The sequence below is a fragment of the Coenobita brevimanus genome, chromosome 60 (assembly GCF_032717465.1).
Source record: "Coenobita brevimanus isolate Jiangsu-jjx chromosome 60, ASM3271746v2, whole genome shotgun sequence".
Taxonomy (NCBI): domain Eukaryota; kingdom Metazoa; phylum Arthropoda; class Malacostraca; order Decapoda; family Coenobitidae; genus Coenobita; species Coenobita brevimanus.
Genome location: NC_137013.1, coordinates 13,207,881 through 13,227,073, shown reverse-complemented (window position 1 = coordinate 13,227,073; position 19,193 = coordinate 13,207,881). Strand labels below are relative to the sequence as shown.

Here is a 19,193-nt window from a genome sequence, read left to right as displayed (position 1 = left end):
ACTCCCTCGCTCACATACGAGCACTTCAAGTATTAGTGTGTCACGCTCACCACAGTACGAAAATAATAGCAAGTTTGTCCCTGTATTATCACTGAATTGTTATCATTGTACTATTTAACTAGTAATATAATTCCCCTCTGCCTCACATCCGACTTTAATATTCCTCCTACCATCGTAAGTTAAGCACTGGTGACCCCTGGAGTGAGCTTACGATGGAATACATAATCCGGCAAAGTCTCCCCACATTTTCTTACGACATAAACACGTGGTTTACACACATTGATGCCACATGGCCCAAAGACACTATCGATGACACAAAATACACTACAATTGTTAAAGCACTACCTACTCAAGTGGCAGCTCTCGTGCGGGATGTGCTATTGTCACCCCCAACCACAGGGAAGTACACAGCACTGAGAAACAGTCTCCTGAGGGCGTTGGGGAAATCAAAACAGGCCATGCTTATGGACCTGGACAATATTCAGCCAACAGACCAGCGCCCCTCAGCACTGTGCGCCCAGATCCAAGCCACACTAACAGCTGCAGGGTTGACACTATCTGACGATCCCCTGCGGCACCACCTTCTGCAGCTCATGCTGCCAGAATTCCGCCTGCACCTGGCTTCTCTCGGCGCTGATGCTACCCTTCAAGACTTCCTCATAAAAGCAGACAAGCTTTATGAAACGCAATAGCACTTCTTCAGTAACAAAGTAAGTGCAATTCCTATGAACAATCCCATGCCCAACAACGTAATGATCAACCCTAGTGCAACCCCCCAGTGTTAATAGTGTGTCTAACAGAGACAAGCAATTCTCGGATACTTGTGCTCTGCTCAGTAAATTTACAGATAAAGTTGTCCAGATAGAACAATCCATACTTGTCCTGAATAACAACCCCCCCAGTGCATCAATCCTTCCACCAGTGTGTTTACCCAATAACAACTTCCCCAGTGCATCCACTCCTCCACCAGTGTGTCCACCCAATAACAATCTCCCCAGTGTGCCATCAACAGAGTTCCCTAGTGATTCCCTTTCCCCCCTCACACACAATTCCACCAGTGCCCCTGTAGTGTCATATACTAAACCGAACACTATACAACCTATGCAACAGGAATGCACCCTCTGTATGTTTAATAAAGGGTTCGGTCAGGCAGCCCGTTGCTGCACTCCTTTGTGCATCTTTTCGGGAAATGCTGCCAGAGGGAGACCAAAGCAGTAACATCTCCCACCAAAGTGAATCACGAACAGGCCAACCATGCTTCACATTCCTCCCACAAACTGCCAGGCACTCTGGACTTGCTCTGGGTTAAGGATGCCGCCACTGCCACAAGGTTCCTAATAGACACAGGGGCTGCATTTAGTATCATTCCTCTAAGCCCCAATCACATACGCCACCATCAACCCGCCTTTGACCTTGTGGCGGCCAATGGTTCACCTGTCGCCACATATGGTACTGAGCCCCGGCAGGTGGTTTTCTCCCACACCCTCTCATTCACATGGCCCTTCGTGATAGCAAACGTTGAGCAACCCATCCTCGAAGTCGACTTCCTGGAGGCATGCGATTTGATGGTGGACACCAAGCACCGCCAGCTGTATCACAGGCCATCTAACTCTTTTATTCAAGCCTCAAAGTGTGCAGCCAGCCCTGTCCTCATCACCAACCTCTGAAGTGATTCTTCCTATGTCACCATTCTGTGGCAGTTTCCCCTCCTAACCTCACTGACTCCTCAACGCGGGTGGACTGACCGAGGTGTGCAGCACTGTATAGTTACCTCAGGACCACCATGTTTCGCCCGCCTGTGCCACTTGCCTCCTGAAAGAAGATGGGCAGCAGAGAAGGAGTTTCAGACCATACTGCAGGAGGGCATAATAAGGCTGTCATCCAGTTCCTGGGCCTCACCACTGCACATGGTTCTGAAGGCACAGGAGGGTGAGTGGAGAGCATGTGAGAAGTACAGGGCCCTTAACCCTTAGGTTCGAAACACCCATATCTGGACATTCCTGAGTGTGTGCGATACACCCACATTTGGCCCGGATCTACAGTACTTCCCAAAGTGGAACAGATTGTAGGTCACAGCGACACCTGTCAACCCCTTCTCACCGTCTCCCTGGTCAGTCACCTACCAGTCACGATGGAGGGTGGATGTAGCGAGCAGTGACGGGAGTATTCTACCTGCAACCATACTGTTGCAATAGATGCTATGTTCTATGTTATATTTTTATGGGTAGGAGAGTCCGAGTGTATGAAAAATAAATAAATAAAAACTAAGAAATTAAAAGAAAAAAAAAAAACATTTCAGGTTCTTAAAACTCGTGTAATTTTTCCAAGGAAAATTAACTCGTGTCATTTTCCTCAGGTAAATAACACGAGTTTGTAACATATATATATATATATATATATATATATATATATATATATATATATATATATATATATATATATATATATATATATATATCATAAAACAAAATATAAAAAACCCTCAATGCACTCCATAGCCAACCACCTCTCTTTGTCATCATTCAGTCGTTTGCCACTGAGCTACCACGGCCCTTGGAAATGAAAGACATTCAAACCATAGTTTCCAAAATGCCTTTCAGTAAACCAAAAAAAAAAGTACAATGAGACTCTTCAACCATTTTGCAATTTACAGCTAGCTATTATGCCATGTACAGTTACGTCTTTATATGACTTGACCATAACTCTGTAATCCATATCCATGCTTACTACATTCAGTACTGTACAGTTACAAATGAATGTGAGGAAGGCAGGATAATTTGCCTGAACCTTGACCCCGCTTTATTGAAACCACCCTTATATAAGCCACCACAGTATAATAATGACAGCATTTTAGCCAGCTGTTATCCCATCTATATGTATGTGTGCTTATGTGACTTGAACATAACTCTTTCATCCATATCCATGTCTTCCGTACTATACAATGTCAAAGGAATGCGAGGAATGCAGGAAATCTAAAACTTCACCCCGCGAAAGTGACAACCCCGATACATCACCCACAATATTTGAACATTAGGCTTCCTCGACCTCATCCGACCACAGATTGATAGTCATCTTCTATAATCACATCTCATGATTATGGAAATAGATTTATTACACACAGGAAATAGGTGCAATTCACTCTGCACATTTGATTTCCGGCAGCCCCCCCTTCGTCCGCTTATCCTTTACCCTCACCTGCCCTATGGTGACCTGAGCGAGCCCCGTCTTTTCTCCTATCTCCCACCGTTGTTCTCTCTCTCTCTCTCTCTCTCTCTCTCTCTCTCTCTCTTCATCAGTACACCCCTTTCTTCCCCCTATGATTTGTTTCCATAGCCATATCCACGTATTTTTCTTGTGTGTGTGTGTGTGTGTGTGTGTGTGTGTGTGTGTGTGTGTGTGTGTGTGTGTGTGTGTGTGTGTGTGTGTGTGTGTGTGTGTGTGTGTCAGAGCACGGGCATCTTGCATGAGGGGATGGTGTAGCCAGTGGTCTTTTTTCTTGTTTTTCACAGTACACATGAGCTTTTTCATCAGCACTCTCCCCTTTCCTCCAATGGTTTGTCTTTGCACCGACTTACACACTTTAGAGGCTGGTCAGGACACACACACACACACACACACACACACACACACACACACACACACACACACACAAGACAAATTTTTAGTGTCATTAACTAGCTAACTTGTGAACATACCAGGGCATTTTAGCGAGCTATTATCAGGTGTACAGTTATGTCGATGTGTCGGTGTGACTAGAACATCACCCTATCACTCTTATCCATGCCATATCCATATCCACATATTGTTCTTATATTCCACGTCCACATCAGCCACATACTTTACCAGTACACCCATTTCCCGAGGTGGTTTACATTTGTATCGGTGTATTCAGTTTTTTTTAGGGTCTGCTCTGATTCTCTATTTTCCCTCACACTCGGTAAATGTAGGATGCTTTATGTCACCAACTTCTGTTTACAACTTCGCCATTACCATGGCACTTTAGAAACAAAAAAAAAATGTTTACCAGAGAATAGACATATGGTGAGTACACTGACATATATTTCATGTTGTTTTGCGAGAGCAGAGTTTTGGCGAGATAGCCATACAGGCAAAGTGTCCCTTTCAACTAATACCGCAGCCAACGGGTTAAGCAATGACCACCCCTGATTGCTACCCCATTCCCCACATCCAGGACTTCCACCACAAACTGCACGGGATGACTGTCCCTATAACGGCTGTCACCACCCCGTTTGGACTGTCTGAATATGCCAAAATGAACTTCGTGTTACGGAATGCAGTACAAACATTCCAAAGGTATATGGACCAGGTGGTTAGGGGCCTAGACAACGTCCTCGTCTACATCAACGACAACATCATTGCCTCCCCGTCGCACAATGAGCATGAGCATCATCGTCTAGATCTTTTTGGCCGCCTGCAGGAATACGGCCTTTGCATCCATCCGGTGAAATGCATCCTAGGTGTGGAGCAACTGGACTTTCTCGGGCACAGAGTCTCAGCCACTGTCATCATGCCCCTTCCTCAGAAAGTGCAAGCCATCCAGGATTTCCCATGTCCAGCTTCACCACGCAAACTCCGGGAATTCCTTGAGATGGTCAACTATCACCAACACTTCCTCAACCAAGCGGCCTCCACTTTAGCTCCACTCAATGATCTCCTAAAGGGCACAAAATAAAACTCATCTAAACCACTCGATTGGACTCCACAGGTGATCCAAGCCTTCGCCACCCTGAAAGACAACATCGCTAGTGCCCCCTGTCTCGCCTACCCTGCCCACCATGCTACCATGCCCCTTGTCACAGAAGCCTCCTAAGACACGGTGGGCGCTGTTCTCCAGGAGAAAGCTGAGGGATTTACTGCACCCATCGCATTCTTCAGCCAGCATCTCACTCCAGTGCAGTGCAAATACAGCACACTTGACAGGGAGCTACTGGCACTATATGAAGCGATCAGACATTTCAGGCACGTCCTGGAGGGCATGGAATTCAGGGTCCTTACTGATCACAAACCACTTACATTCACCATGGCCCAGAGAGGTGAGTACTGGTCCCCACGGGTGGCAAGGCAGCTGGCTTTTATCTCTGAGTTCACCACGCACATACAACACATCAAAGGTGAACAGAAAACGGTGGCTGATGCTCTTTGCCGGGGAGTGGCGATGGTGGCCCCATCTCCCCCCCCACTCAGCCATGCTGTGGTGCGACATATCCTTCGGAGTAGCTCTCCCTTTTATACCCAATGCATGTTGACATCAGATTTTCCGAAATTGCCATGACATGTCACACCCAGGCATATGTGGCACACATAGCCTCCTTAGCTGCCGCGTGGTGTGGCCTGACCTGGGTAGAGATGTAATGCAGTGGGTAAAGACGTGTGCATGCTGTCAATCTGCCAAGGTGCACCGTCAGATTAAGACCCCATTGGCGAGCTTACCCCCTCCCACCACTCGTTTCCACACGGTTCACCTTGACATCGTTGGCCCTTTCCCAGAGTCCAGGGGAAACAGGTTCATTCTCACCTGTATTGACAGGGCTACAAGGTGGGTGGAAGCAACACTGATGATGGATGCTATGGCTGAGAGGGTGGCGTACCACTTCCTGTCATCCAGGGTGGTTCATTTCGGTGCCCCCCACACTATAATCACTGACCAAAGCGTCCAGTTCGAGTCAAAGGCCTAGCAGGACCTGCTTTCCTTTCTGGGTACTACATGCCACCATACGTCAGCCTGCTACCCGCAGTCCAATGGGATGGTGGAACGGTTCCACCACCACTTAAAGGAGGGACTGCAAGCTCTTCTGCATCCTGTCGTCTGGGTGCCCACTCTTCCCACAATGCTCCTCAACCTCAGAACCACAGAAAAGGAGGATATTGGGATTTCTCCAGCTGAGCTGACTTATGGGGAGGACTTGCAGCTTCCGGGCCAGTTTGCCCCGCAGCAGGATGCAATGCCAGCACTAACATTCCTCCCAGCACTTCAACAAGCTATGCAGGTATTGCAACCCACCCCTCCATGCCCGCACCCCCAGCAGCCCACTCACGCGCCTCAGCAGTGGCAAACTGCTGGGCATGTCCTCATCAAGCGAGGCCAGCATCAGTCACCCCTTAAAACACCTTATGAAGGCCCCTACCCAGTCACCGCCAGAACAGACAAATTAGTTACTGTAGACAGGGAGGGCAAACAGTACATGATGTTGGCCGACAGAATCAAACCAGCTAACATGCCCTCAACACCACACACTGCTACCAGCACACCCACTACAACATTCTCCCCGTCCACCACATCCCGACCCTCCCCACCCACCACGACTTGACCCCCACTCTAGATTCCCTTTGTTAATTGCTACCCTCCTTTACCACCATTACCCACACCCTCTACTCAGCTGACTTCCTCCACCACATCCCCACCATGACTTGTCGCCCACCCCAGATTCCCCTTTGTTAATTGCTACCCCCCTCTTTCACCATTATCCAGATCCTCTAGTCCACTGGCTTCCACCACCACTTCCTCCCCGCCACCCTCCTCTCACCCCCTCACCGTCGTCTTCCAACCTCATTCCCACAGTCACACGCATCTCATCCCTCCTTTCCAACATGACACCGCCTACTTCCACATCACAGACCTTACCAGTCAGGGCTGCAACTGCAACATGGCCACATTCCACTCAGACTAACACCACAACCTCCTACACTTACACTTGAGCTGACCGACTCATCAGACTGCCCAAGTATTTCCAATGCCCAGCACAGATCGCCCTCAATTACACTGCCATATAATGTACCTCTATGTTGTATGTTTGTAAATAGTTTATAAGCTGACTATGTAAATTCATACTAAAATTTTTGTAATAACTTGAATTACTGTACATGTTAGTATTATTTTTTTTTATTGTTATATTATTATTATTATTATTATTTTATTTATTCAATTATTTATTTTTGAGGGGAGGGGGGAGTACTGAGGTGTAATAATCCACCTCCATAATTCATACATACCACACACCTATCCCTGCACTATGCATCACACATGTATCCCTGCATCATATTACATGCACCATGTGGCCAGCAGTATATACGTGGTCAGGGACGCCACCTTGTCGCCCGCCTGTAATCCATGTGGGAAGATCACAGGTGCGCGGCCAATCACGCACCAGGTGGTACCGCATCCCACCATGACTCAGCTGCTGCGCTGACCAATGAAGTAGCAGTCCCTGACCTCATGACCCCACCTGACCAATGAGCTGCCGCATGCCTCACCTTAGCCAATCATCGAGCCTTCTAGGGACGCTAACACTGGCGTGCCCTGCTACTTCCTGTCGTAAAAACGGCCTGCTCGGGATACTCTATAGCTCCAGACTCTGACACACACACACACACACACACACTTGCATCCCATAGAGCTGCCACGTCACACTCAAGCACTCACACATTCATGCACGGTCACGCTAACTCACACTCCCTCGCTCACACACTAGCACCTGACGTATTAGTGTGTCACTCTCGCCACACTACGGAAATAATAGCAGGTTTGTCCCTGTATTATCTCTGAATTATTATCATTGTACAATTTAACTAGTAATATAATTCCCCCTGCCTCACATCCGACTTTAATATTTCTACTACCATCGTAAGTTAAGCAAATAAGAGACAACACTACAGTATCTCTCAACTTCTTCCACACCCCTGTGTCTCATCCACTCACTATATGCTTTCTTCTTTTGTGTCACAGCCTGTCTTGCCTCATCATTCCACTATGCTCTTCCTTGCATCCCCTTTCGTCTTTTCTTCACCCCACGCACCACCTCACATGCTGCACAGATTTTTTCTGTGAATATCTTGCACACACCTTCCATGTCCCTCATATGCTCCAGTCTATATTTACCCAGACGCTCCTCCACTTCTCTCTTATATTCTGCCTTTTTCTCATCCTCTTGCAACCTTTCCACCCTCCTTGCATGTACTACTTCCTCCTGTCCTTCCCTTCTTCTATTTCTCCATTTCACTTGGACACTGATTCTCACCACCACCAAGTGATGGTCAGAAAGTCCACTCCCCCAACCTCTATATGCTCTTGCATCCATTACACATCTTCGCATCCTTTCATCGACACACACATAATCAATCATTGCCTTCCATTCATTCAGTTCACCATTCAGTTCACCACCCACCATTCTCGTCACTTGCCACGTATACCTATGGATAATTTTGTGCAAAGAAGGTATTGGTACAGTCATAAACACTAATAAGGGAACAGTGTAATTTGCAAAAAGAGGGCAGGTTAATCGTGCACTACCACCCCCCCAACTCCCCCTGTTTACCCCCACCAAACAACTTATCTCTTGGGCGCATGGATCAGATATATGAAATTTCGCTTTCTCATGTCTTCCTGCATGTAGTGTTACTTTCATTTAACCTACAGTTATGTGTATTATTACATGCATAGATCCACCTTCACCTTAATGAGAAGTAATTATGTCGAAGTATTAGCAGATTTCAATAGGATGACACTAATAGGTAGAGTTTGATATCCAAATATTTATCCAACGTCTTCTAAATGGTATACTAAAACTCAAGTAATTAGGACAAATTATATGATTATTAGACACAAAAATCCCTCTCCTGCCTTGTTATCTGCAGAGGCACATATCCACCCAACTAGCCATCTACCTACCCACTCAACCCATCCAAAACAACCCACCGACCTAACCCCTGCCATTCACCAAGCCTAACCACCTGGGCAACCCACCAAGCCCACCTATTCTAGCCATCCACACTGCTCACCCAAGAATGCCACCCACCAAGCTCACCTAACATTGCCAGCTGACACACTGACATACACACCTTCCCACCCTGAACCCAGCCAGACACCTAACCCACCAACCCAGCCACCTATCCAACCAACCACCAACCAACCACCCACCCAGGGCACCCAGGCCACACAATCTTTTCAGCCAACCTGGCGACCTAAACGGCCCACCCATCCTTGCGACCAACTCTGGCCACACATTCTGACGAGGTATCATACCCTCCGACCCCTGCTACTCACTCTTCCCACCCACGAATTCCACCCACCCGGCTCACCCAACAATGCCATACACTGCATCCATCAACACAACCTTCCCATCATACCCAACCACCTCTCTCTGAAAACTGACCCAACCTGCTCACACACCCAGCTCTTGGAACCCACCCATCCTATTCACCCACTCCTCCCACCTACCCACCCGCCCATCCACATGCCCAACCAACCACTTCTTCCCCCTATCCTGTCCGAACCCCACTCATCCACCTGACTCATCCCATCCAAACCCATCTTACCGATCCATTCACGACCACCCACCTGCCCAGCCGCTCACCCGCCCAGCCCATTTCACTCATCCACTCACTAACCCATCAGCCCCTACAACCCACCCCAAGCCACTCCATACAGCCATCCCAACAAACCTCCCCACCTCCATCTTTACTAACCATCCTTCCAACCCACCCTGGCAATGCACTGAACTATCTAACCCACCAATTCAACCTCATTTAACCCACCCATCCAACCAGCTGATCCAACACACACACACACACACACACACACACACACACACACACACACACACACACACACACACACTGAGAAAGATACCATTGTATAACTCCCTTGGGTTCATGTCGTGTATAACGAATAAATCATAGCAATGGACATGATCCTTAAAAGAAGATCCCAAAACAACAAAGCATTATGCACTACATAATATCGGGATCAAAGTGCTATTTGTCTACTTGGCATCCATCGTATCCGATATTAACACCTTAGGATTTTCCTACACATTCTGACAGAATGACAACCACCATTAGCATTTTAAGAATGGACTGACTGAAAACTAACTAAACACGCCCACTTCCAAGAACTATACTATAGTATTATATCTCTGAGTTGCATCATGTTCTTTATTGCATCTACATCCCTCCCTTGTAGATATTCTAATGTGTATCATTCCCTCGTTACTACCAATCTTTAGTATTTGTTCTCTTATCAACCATTTTCTTTTAATGTTCTGCCGTTTTATACTATATATAGTACTGTATTTTTATCAGAAATCTCCTGTAACTGGAGCCAAGCTTTTCATAGGGTCTGGCTTTTACCTTCATTCAAACCGATGATCCTGCTTCACAGCCTATTGTTGCCGTAGGTTTTTATTATTCACTTATACTACTTCAATACTGTAAACAGGGAAAATGTCTCAACCATTAATGTGAAGCTATGACAAAAAAAAAAAAAGACACCACTACACTAACGTACTAATCACAATGAAATGTTGTGGAAAATATGGTGAGGTATTGTATTGTCTTAATAATGCCAATAAGGTAATGGAAATAACCTAAAAAAAAAAAAAAAAAAAATTCCGCTACATGAAATGAATTTCAACTGTAGATACGAGCTCATTGCATTTTCCCTTCAGAAAAGTTTCATAGTTTGTTATGTCTGTCCGTAGGTTGAAACTGTTACATTAAAAAACATCCTCAGACCCGTAGTATCTAATTCAGTTTCAAGAAAATGGCATGCAGTATAGCAGTCTCGTTTCAGTAAGCATTCAGCCCGCTAAAAATCACACATTAGTTTAAATAATAACGCAATATAAAGAGTTAGCAGAGCTTCATATATGTGCGAACTATGCCAAATGATGTTTCAGTGTGCTAGAAACTGTGATTTCCACGCCAAAATGGCAGTGCTGCCAGTTACCCACTACGCCTACGGAGTACTCGCACCTGGGGACCATATTCAAGTGGCTTCGAATTCTTTCGTAACATTTATTAGATGGCGATTTTTTTCTCAGTGTTACACTTCAGTCATCGTTTATAACTTTTATGGAAACTATAATGATAACCAAACTCTCTAAGCAACGTCACGGTGATAATTAATAGGCAAAGCAAGTTGCTTAGTAAGTGGTGTTACGAAGCCTCCAGTGCCACTATGAATGTGGACCTATGGCTCAGCAGATCAGAGACACCAACCAGGCACATAAACTCAGTTCATTTTCAGAATTCTCGTCCGGTGTGTCAAATTTTATCATGCTGAAAGAGTGACGGTATTTTTTAAAGTGGTGCTGGGATGCCTTGTCGAGATGGCACTTATTAACCCGGATCATTTCTACTGTCATGTTATACAGTACTAACAACCATCACTATCACTAGATGTAAGGATGACAGACTACAGGAGAACCACAACTTCGGCCTGCAGTCTGCCGGGTTAACGTTCAGATGAGCCTGGGATTGCAACTTCTATTACTACTATTACTATACTAGTCCTATACTACTGATGTACCCCTACTATACTACTGCTGTACTACTACTGATATACAACAAATATACTACTGGTGCTATATTAGTACTAAGCTACCGCCATACTACTACTACAGTGTTAATATACTATAAATATACTACTATTACTACACTAGTACTATACTACTACTGTACTAGTACTAATATACTAACGCTGTACTACTACGACAATATTACTACTAAGGTGGTGAACTAGTTTCTCCTCCACCTTCATCCCGCCTCCTGGTGGAAGTCCTAACCAGGGCTAGCAAAGACCTATTGTTGGGCCCCCTACACATCAAAACAGGCTACATACTCTTTAACGGGAAAATAATCAGACTCCATTCAAATCACCTATTAATACCATCACCATCAAAATCCTTTTTTTTATTTATTTTTTAATAATGGCTTTATGGCCATAAGCCAGTATGTAGGGCATTAGACCAAATAGGATTAATAGACAAACACAGAAGCAGCTCACTCGCCGGGCACGAGACGGCCAATCTAGGTGGTCAATCGTGTAGGCAGCATAAAATGAAATGCTCATAGACCAACTAGATGGACCTCTTCCCCACTGGCAATCAGACTGAGTGGAATCCCCTCATCCAGGTTGGCCGTCCACTGTAAATCATGCATGGTGGAGAAAGTCGTGGCTCCAAGCTGGTACGACTGGATGTGGGTGTCAAGTTTCAGGAGGTGACGGTAGGAGGTCAGATCTAGCTGATCCTTTGTGTACACGTTAGGAAGATGAGATGGGCTGTCCTCCTCTGCCTGGGGAGGGGAGGACTCATTTACCTCCTCCACAGCCGAAGAGCCAGTCGACGCATCCTCAGCCATGGAGACAGAGTCAGAAGAGTCCCGCCCCTCCTCAGTCACTGACGGAGGCTGGTAATCCAGGATCTGACTATGGTTCTGTAGGAAAGTTTGAGTAGTGAGAATTTTTGTTCATAAATGTTTAGTATGTGTCTTAGTAAGGATTTGTGACTTGGGTGGACATCCGTCATCAAGTAGGTTTACCGGCTATGACGTCATCAATAATGGCGGCTGCTCGATCACGAAATCTGTCTTATCTCTGTTAATATTTTTAATATTTGCTTGGAAATTGGGTCAGTGTGTTGTTATTAGTATGTAGAAGGTAAATAAGAATGCATTTATAACTCTTGCTGTCTTGAACATTTTTTTTTATTTTTATATATATGTAATGCATCAGTTCTTCTCAATATTGTACATAAAGTGATATCATATGATTATACAAAAATAATATCTACAAATAGTGATTGTTTTACAGACATGTGCGTATATGTTATCAAAAAGGGTTTTCCAAGTTGTATCAGACCTCTTTTTAATTATACAAAAAATAATATTACAAATAGTGATTGTTTTACAGACATGTGTATATGTTATCAAAAAAGGTTTTTGCAAGTGGTCTCAGACCCCTTTACAATTATACAAAAAATGATATTTACAAAATAGTGATAGTTTTACAGGCATGTGCATATGCTATCAAAAAGGGTTTTTGCAAGTTGTATCAGATCCTTTTACACTCCTACACTTGCAAAAGGAGCAACAGGTAACGTCATTTTCCCTGCAAATACAGGAGCATTTGGCACATTTTACACAGCCACATGCCCCAATAAAGTCACTGGGATATTTCTGTAAATTGGTTTGTGGTACCAAGCCATTTTCTTCTACTTCAAAACCGAATTCACAAGGATCTAAGTGAGCAAACATGTTTCCAATGCAGTGATGTTGAAGATATGTATAAAAGTATGACCTCAGCAAGTGTCCCTTGGCACTTCTGCTTGTGGGTGGCAAGTCTTCAATGCCTGTGTCATTTCCATGATGGTACAGCCACAATCTGAGTTCATCTAAAGATTTGCAAGGTGATCCTTTTCGTAATAACTGTACTAAGTATTCTTCTGCAGACTGGAGGCTTTTGGCTACATCTTCTGGATCATGAGACGCTCCAAAATTTTCCAAATATGTTCTTGTTGCAATATTAAGAGTTGCTTTCTTGGTCCCAACCTTACTTGTGTAATCTGATCTAGATAATGCATGGATGGCGGGAAGCAGAGAGCATAAGGCTCGACCCATGTTTTTATGAATAACATGAACTGGCAAAAGCCTTGTGGAATCGCCAACTCCAGTATGCACCCACATTTCTCGTACACCAAGTTGATGAAGAGAAGACCAGTGAAACAAAGCTAATACCATTACATCAGTATCAGCACTAACAAAAACAATTTTTGTAAAGCCATGTTGGGATGCATGTTTTGCATGAATCATCATTCTAAAGTCAGCTTCCTCAACTGACAAACAGTTTATCTCTGGATGCTTTACTTGCCTACCATTTTGCACTGATATACAGTTAAATGTTATTTCCTGTTCTTCATTATTGGAAAAAGCACTAAATGTGTGGTTAGTAGCACATGGTGTCTGAGTCAAAGAAGATATTAGTGTATTGGCAGTGAACTCTTGTAGCATCAGCTTGTTTCTCGATGATCCCCCAAAACTGTTAAGTTGGATAGGCAATGGCACCTCTTCAGAAATGTGACTGATATCAATAACAATTCCTGTACTCTGCCTTTATACTCTCTCAGATTGTTTTGGTGACAGCTTGTGATAACTGTCAAAAACATAATCGACTCTGCCACAGTCCTTTGTGATGCCTTGAACATATGAAGAGAAAGCAGAAGCTGCTCCACCAAAGGTTTTCTTTTCACTTGTCATAACTTTTCGTAAGGAATTCATGACATCCACAACGTAGCAAGTCTCCTCATCAGACTGGAACAATTGATCACTGTTGGTGCTGCAATAAGAGGTTTCCAGCTCATTTAACAATGCACTTTTTTGTGTCTTTTTATGTAGCCCTTGTTCATCAAATAGTGTGCAGCTATGAGATAGATCAAATCGGAACAGCTCCTGCATGTCATATCCACGAGCTTGAGCTAGTTGTATCATACGGTGAGCTGAAGTTGTTGACTTCTGTTTCACAGATGTCTGTTTGAGACCTGTACGTCGTGTTTTGTTGCTATCAAATGCTGGTAGCATGTCTTTGTGGATTGTACTTGAGAGCCTTGTTGTTTTATCTTCATACCTTGCTTTGCGCTGTGTAGAATACAAATCACCTCCAGTGTGAAAAGCATTCAAAATCTGTTTCTTAGTCTCTTGTGAAACTAGTTCTTTTGTGATAAGATTGTGCAATGGATTAGGAATCATATCAAATGGGTTACCTTTTTGCAAGACATATCTGACCATTGTGTTGACTTTCATCTCTAAACTCTAATATGAAAATATTAGAATTAATACGCTTAAATAAATTTATTTAAGATGTATTTGTAAAGATCATCACTTATACATCTCCTTTTAACTTCCCAAAGGTTAACTTTGTGGAAATAAAAAAAAAATGAAGCAAATAGTAAAAATATTAACAGAGATAAGACAGGTTTCGTGATCGAGCAGCCGCCATTACTGATGACGTCATAGCCGGTAAACCTACTTGATGACGGATGTCCACCCAAGTCACAAATCCTTACTAAGACACATACTAAACATTTATGAACAAAAATTCTAACTACTCAAACTTTCCTACAGAACTATAGTCAGATACAGGACTATGGTGTACTTCAGCAACAATCTGAATCTTGATCAGGTCCGGATACAAGTTGGTGATCAGTGTGGCAGTCTTTCTATGAAGGAAAGCCTCAAGCCTTGGCCACTTCCGCAGTGTTGTGTGGGGGGCAGCAGGTCGTGGCTGTCTGACCTGATGCTCCCGGCAGCAAGGGGCAGAATGTACATAGTGGGTGAAGCACTCGGGGATGACAAGGTGAGGCAACCCAATGCACAAAGCCCCCTTACCATTCCCGCAAAAAGCCCTCGCCATCACGATACACATTTCCATGATGGTGCTTATCTCCCCAGGACTCCCAAGACCCTTAGCTTGGTTACCTCAGGTCACGAGATGCCACCGTGCATGGGCAAATCCCTGCACGTCTATGCCCCCCAGCCCAGTGACATCTCCTGCCTCAGGACCCTTAAGAGTCGCAGAGAGACTAAACTCTACTGTCTCGCCATCCTCAAGGGAGTGTTGGAGGTGCCATGGGTTTGGTTTAGTGACAGCCTGGCGATGCACGGAAACATCAATGCCAGTATCCTGGGGCTTGATGAAGACGTACCCAGCCCTGACATTAAAACAAACCACAGTTCTCCTGATCTTCATCTGGGCCACAGCAGACTGTTGTCGGTTGTTTTCTCAACTCAACGAGTAGCAGGCGGAAGCAGGAAATGTGGTCTCCATCATAGCTAATCACCCTCCTCGATCTCCTTTCCATCAAAATTGCCTTCATCACCAGCAACACCTTTTTCCATCTAACGATAGGGTTAGTTTCATCCCAGAAACAAGGAGTGTTACGAGATATCATATCAAGAATTGTGCTATACTGTAAGCTACCTGAAACTATGGTAAATTGAACAAAATTTGGCTCAAGGAGTGATCAAAGTATGCCATCTTCACGCAAAACATAAGTCTATTTTCCCAATCAGAATTAAAGTATGTGGATTGTGAAATAAACTAATTCACTATACATTATCATAATTACCACTACAATAGTACATACTACGACATTTTACTGCATTTAAAAAACACAATAATTTAGGTGTAAAAATCGGCATTGATAACCATTATAAACTGGATACAGATAACTGCACATAAACAAAACTGGTCATTTCATGTTATTTGTCATTTGTTATCATTATATTTCTTTGCCCATTGCGTTCATCACATTATGTGATGGCTGGATAGCAATAGTCACCTGCTGTCCTCATGACTTCTCCATATATCAGTTCATCTGTCAGAAACATAGATAGCCTGTTCCACTTCGATTTTTCCTTTAAGTTAAATGACTTTTTTTTTCATTCCAGACACTGCTTTTTAGATACTTCTAGCCTATTATTATAACACATTTTAGTAATGGTGACGTATTCCCTTTCAAAATATGGTTTATAATGATGTAGGGCTGCTGCTGGACTATAAACATCATGCAAGAATTTATGAGTAATTATCCTTTGAATGTCACTCAAAGTAACTGATCATGCTGTTATTTCAACCAATTTTAGTTGAACCAAGAGAAGGCTAAATACAGTAATCCTCATTTATCCAGATGTGAAGTATGCAGACCTGTTCATTATTAGGATACTGGACCTTGGCTCTATTAAACCATTAACCAAATTTGCTTGCTATTTTCCGGATGTAAAAGTCCCGAAGAACTTTGGCTGGCCAGTTGACATTTTCAAATATTCGATACCGTATCATGGCTGGGCTCTAGCCGTGCGCTGGAAATAGGCCATAATCCACAACGTGAGCTAAAATATCCATCCACCCATGTCAGATTGGTCTACAGATTGGTCAAAGTTGCATGCTGGTCCAATAACTCCCTACGAACCTCCAGCACCCGAGTAATACCGACTATAACTCACAAGTGGTGTCAAAAAGTCTGTATGCTCCATAACGGAATGTCCACAGTTGTGTGGTAACCAGGAATAGTCTTTCCTAACTATCACTGCATATCTAACAGAGACCACAAGCCACAAGTCAGGTGAAGCCAAGTCTCCTCTGCAACGAATGTCAAAAGTTGCCCAGTCACCAGGAGTTGTATTTCCCAATGGCCAAGGCATATGTAAGACAGACCACAAGCCACAAGTCAGGTGGAAGTGCCCATTTGCCTTGTGACAGAAGGGTGAAAATCCTGCCCACAGCCTTGCTTCTCCCCCCCCCCCATTTCTGTCCCTCCTCCAAACCTTCCCATGCTCCCCACCTTGCTAGCCAGGCCTCCTGGCTCCTCCCTCACTCCCTCAATTCCTCCCCTCCAGCGTTCTGAAAGCACTGACCAGTGATTTTTTTTTTTTTTTGGCGATTTATTCAAATACTATTTGTCATATTAAAATGCTGTGAAATCTACGAGAAAGCTTATGAAACTTTGTATCTATATGCTTAACTCTCGTAAGATGTGGGCAAAATTTTGCACTAGGATGGTGGGAAGTTATATGATGGTAAGTTTTACTCTTAAACACCATTTATTCTCACTGCAGTTTTGGTATTTTACTCATCAGTTTTCTGTGTTTTTATTAGACTATCTTATAGTATAAACACCAGCGATGATGAAAGAATACCATTTGTACCAATGTGACCAATATCCAGTGGCATATTTGGCCATAGATTTTTGTGTCTGTGTGTCCAGGGAACAGTTATCAATCGTGTCACAAAGATAACTGATTTTCCAACCATCTTCCATTTTCTTGTGGATTTTTGTTGTTTATACATTGTTCTTTTAGTGTTTAGCATTAATATGGATATTCCTATGTGTGTCTTGATGTCCCAATATGGCTGAGCGACCGGAAAACACTGCAATAAAATGGAAGAGTACTGTACATATAGGTAGTTTTTTTTTTTTTGGCATTGTTTTCTTGGTGTTTAGATTACTTTGGATATTCTTATGTGTCTTTTGATGCCTAAATGTGGCAGACTGATCTGAAACCAGTGCCAAAATTAGGAGGGGTAATGTACAAACAGTATTGTATAGGTAGGGTATTTTTTTGGCTGTCAGTATTTTTTTTTCCATGGTTTTCCTGGTGATTAAAATAATTTTGGATACCCGTTTATGTGTTTTGACGTCTAAATATGGCAGAATGATCCGAAAACACTACCAACATTAGAAGGGGTACTGTACATACACTCGTGTATTGCTAGGGTGTTTTTTGGTTTTGAAAGTTTATTTTTATTTTTTTGCATGGTTTTCTTGGTGTTAAAAAATATTTTCAAAATTCCTATGTGTGTTTTGATGTCTAAATATGCCTGAATAACCGGAAAACGCTACAAAGAAAGTAAAGGTGCTGGACAACTAGATTAGGTATAGGGTGGAAGTTGGGACTAGGTAGGGTCTGGGTACCTTAACCCCTCAATGGCCGCTGGCATGAAATGACGTTAAGCCGATAAATGGCCGCAGGCATCGTTTGACTGCAGCCTATAAAAAACTGTAAAAATTTTGGGGAAGTGAACGAATGTTCTGAATGTCTTCAGACTGACCTACACTACAGTCCCATACACCTCATTAAGCAGTTCAGAGCCTGCTGCTGTGATGAGTGGTTTTTCGATTTTTTTGCTCCTGGCCATGCCTAAACAAACACAGCAACACCCATTATCTCGGGCCTGGCAGAAAATATCATCATTGTCCTCTCTTGCAAAACACAGACAACTACCTGTTTATGATTATGAATTAATACAGGCACAAACTAAAAAGACATGATAATAAGTGTAAAACACATTTTGGTCTTGGTATTATTACCTATTTGCTCAGGTTTGTTGTGCTGGTTTGGATCATTAGATGCAGTGCAACTTGTAGAAAACTATGAAAACTTTCGGGAAGTGAACGAACACCTGGGACATGAGAGTGACCTTCTCGCTCTCACACCTCATCTCTCACTGTCACTTTGCCACTTGCTGCTATGGTGAGAGGATGTACGATTTTTTCACTCGTGGCCATACCTAAACACACATAGTTACACCCATCACCTCGATCCAGACAGAAAATATCATCTTTTTCCTCTCTTGCAAAACACACACAACCACCCTGTTTACGATTATAAATGAACACAGGCATAAACAAAAAAGACATGAAAGTAAAAGAAAAATTCATTTTTGTTTGGTATCTTTACCTATTTGCTCAGGTTTGTTACACTGTTTTGAATCATTTTACATATTCTTTGCCTTTTACAAGCATAACAGGATAGTCTTCTGTGTTCACGTGATGCTTTCGTGGGTGAAATGAACTTCCTTCCCTTCCTGCTAATCAGCTCGTGCGAGGTGCGTATGGCAG

The 19,193-nt window shown here is 43.6% G+C and overlaps 2 protein-coding genes across 2 annotated transcripts; both read left to right on the top strand.

The window, feature by feature from the left end:
• The first annotated feature begins 212 nt into the window (after positions 1–212).
• LOC145403282 (uncharacterized) lies at positions 213–1,667 on the top strand. Its single transcript, XM_080275093.1, has 2 exons — positions 213–685; positions 1,139–1,667. Exons 1-2 carry the CDS (start codon positions 213–215, stop codon positions 1,665–1,667), a joined length of 1,002 nt encoding a protein of 333 aa, XP_080131219.1.
• Positions 1,668–5,849: 4,182 nt separating this feature from the next.
• LOC145403280 (uncharacterized) lies at positions 5,850–6,329 on the top strand. Its single transcript, XM_080275092.1, has one exon. It carries the CDS (start codon positions 5,850–5,852, stop codon positions 6,327–6,329), a length of 480 nt encoding a protein of 159 aa, XP_080131218.1.
• Positions 6,330–19,193: the final 12,864 nt, after the last annotated feature.

Coding starts and splice junctions, on each gene's coding strand:
- LOC145403282 (XM_080275093.1), top strand. CDS start 213: ATGGAATACATAATCCGGCAAAGTCTCCCCACATTTTCTTACGACATA. Junction 686..1,138: donor GCAGACAAGCTTTATGAAAC/GCAATAGCACTT, acceptor TGTTTAATAAAG/GGTTCGGTCAGGCAGCCCGT.
- LOC145403280 (XM_080275092.1), top strand. CDS start 5,850: ATGCTCCTCAACCTCAGAACCACAGAAAAGGAGGATATTGGGATTTCT.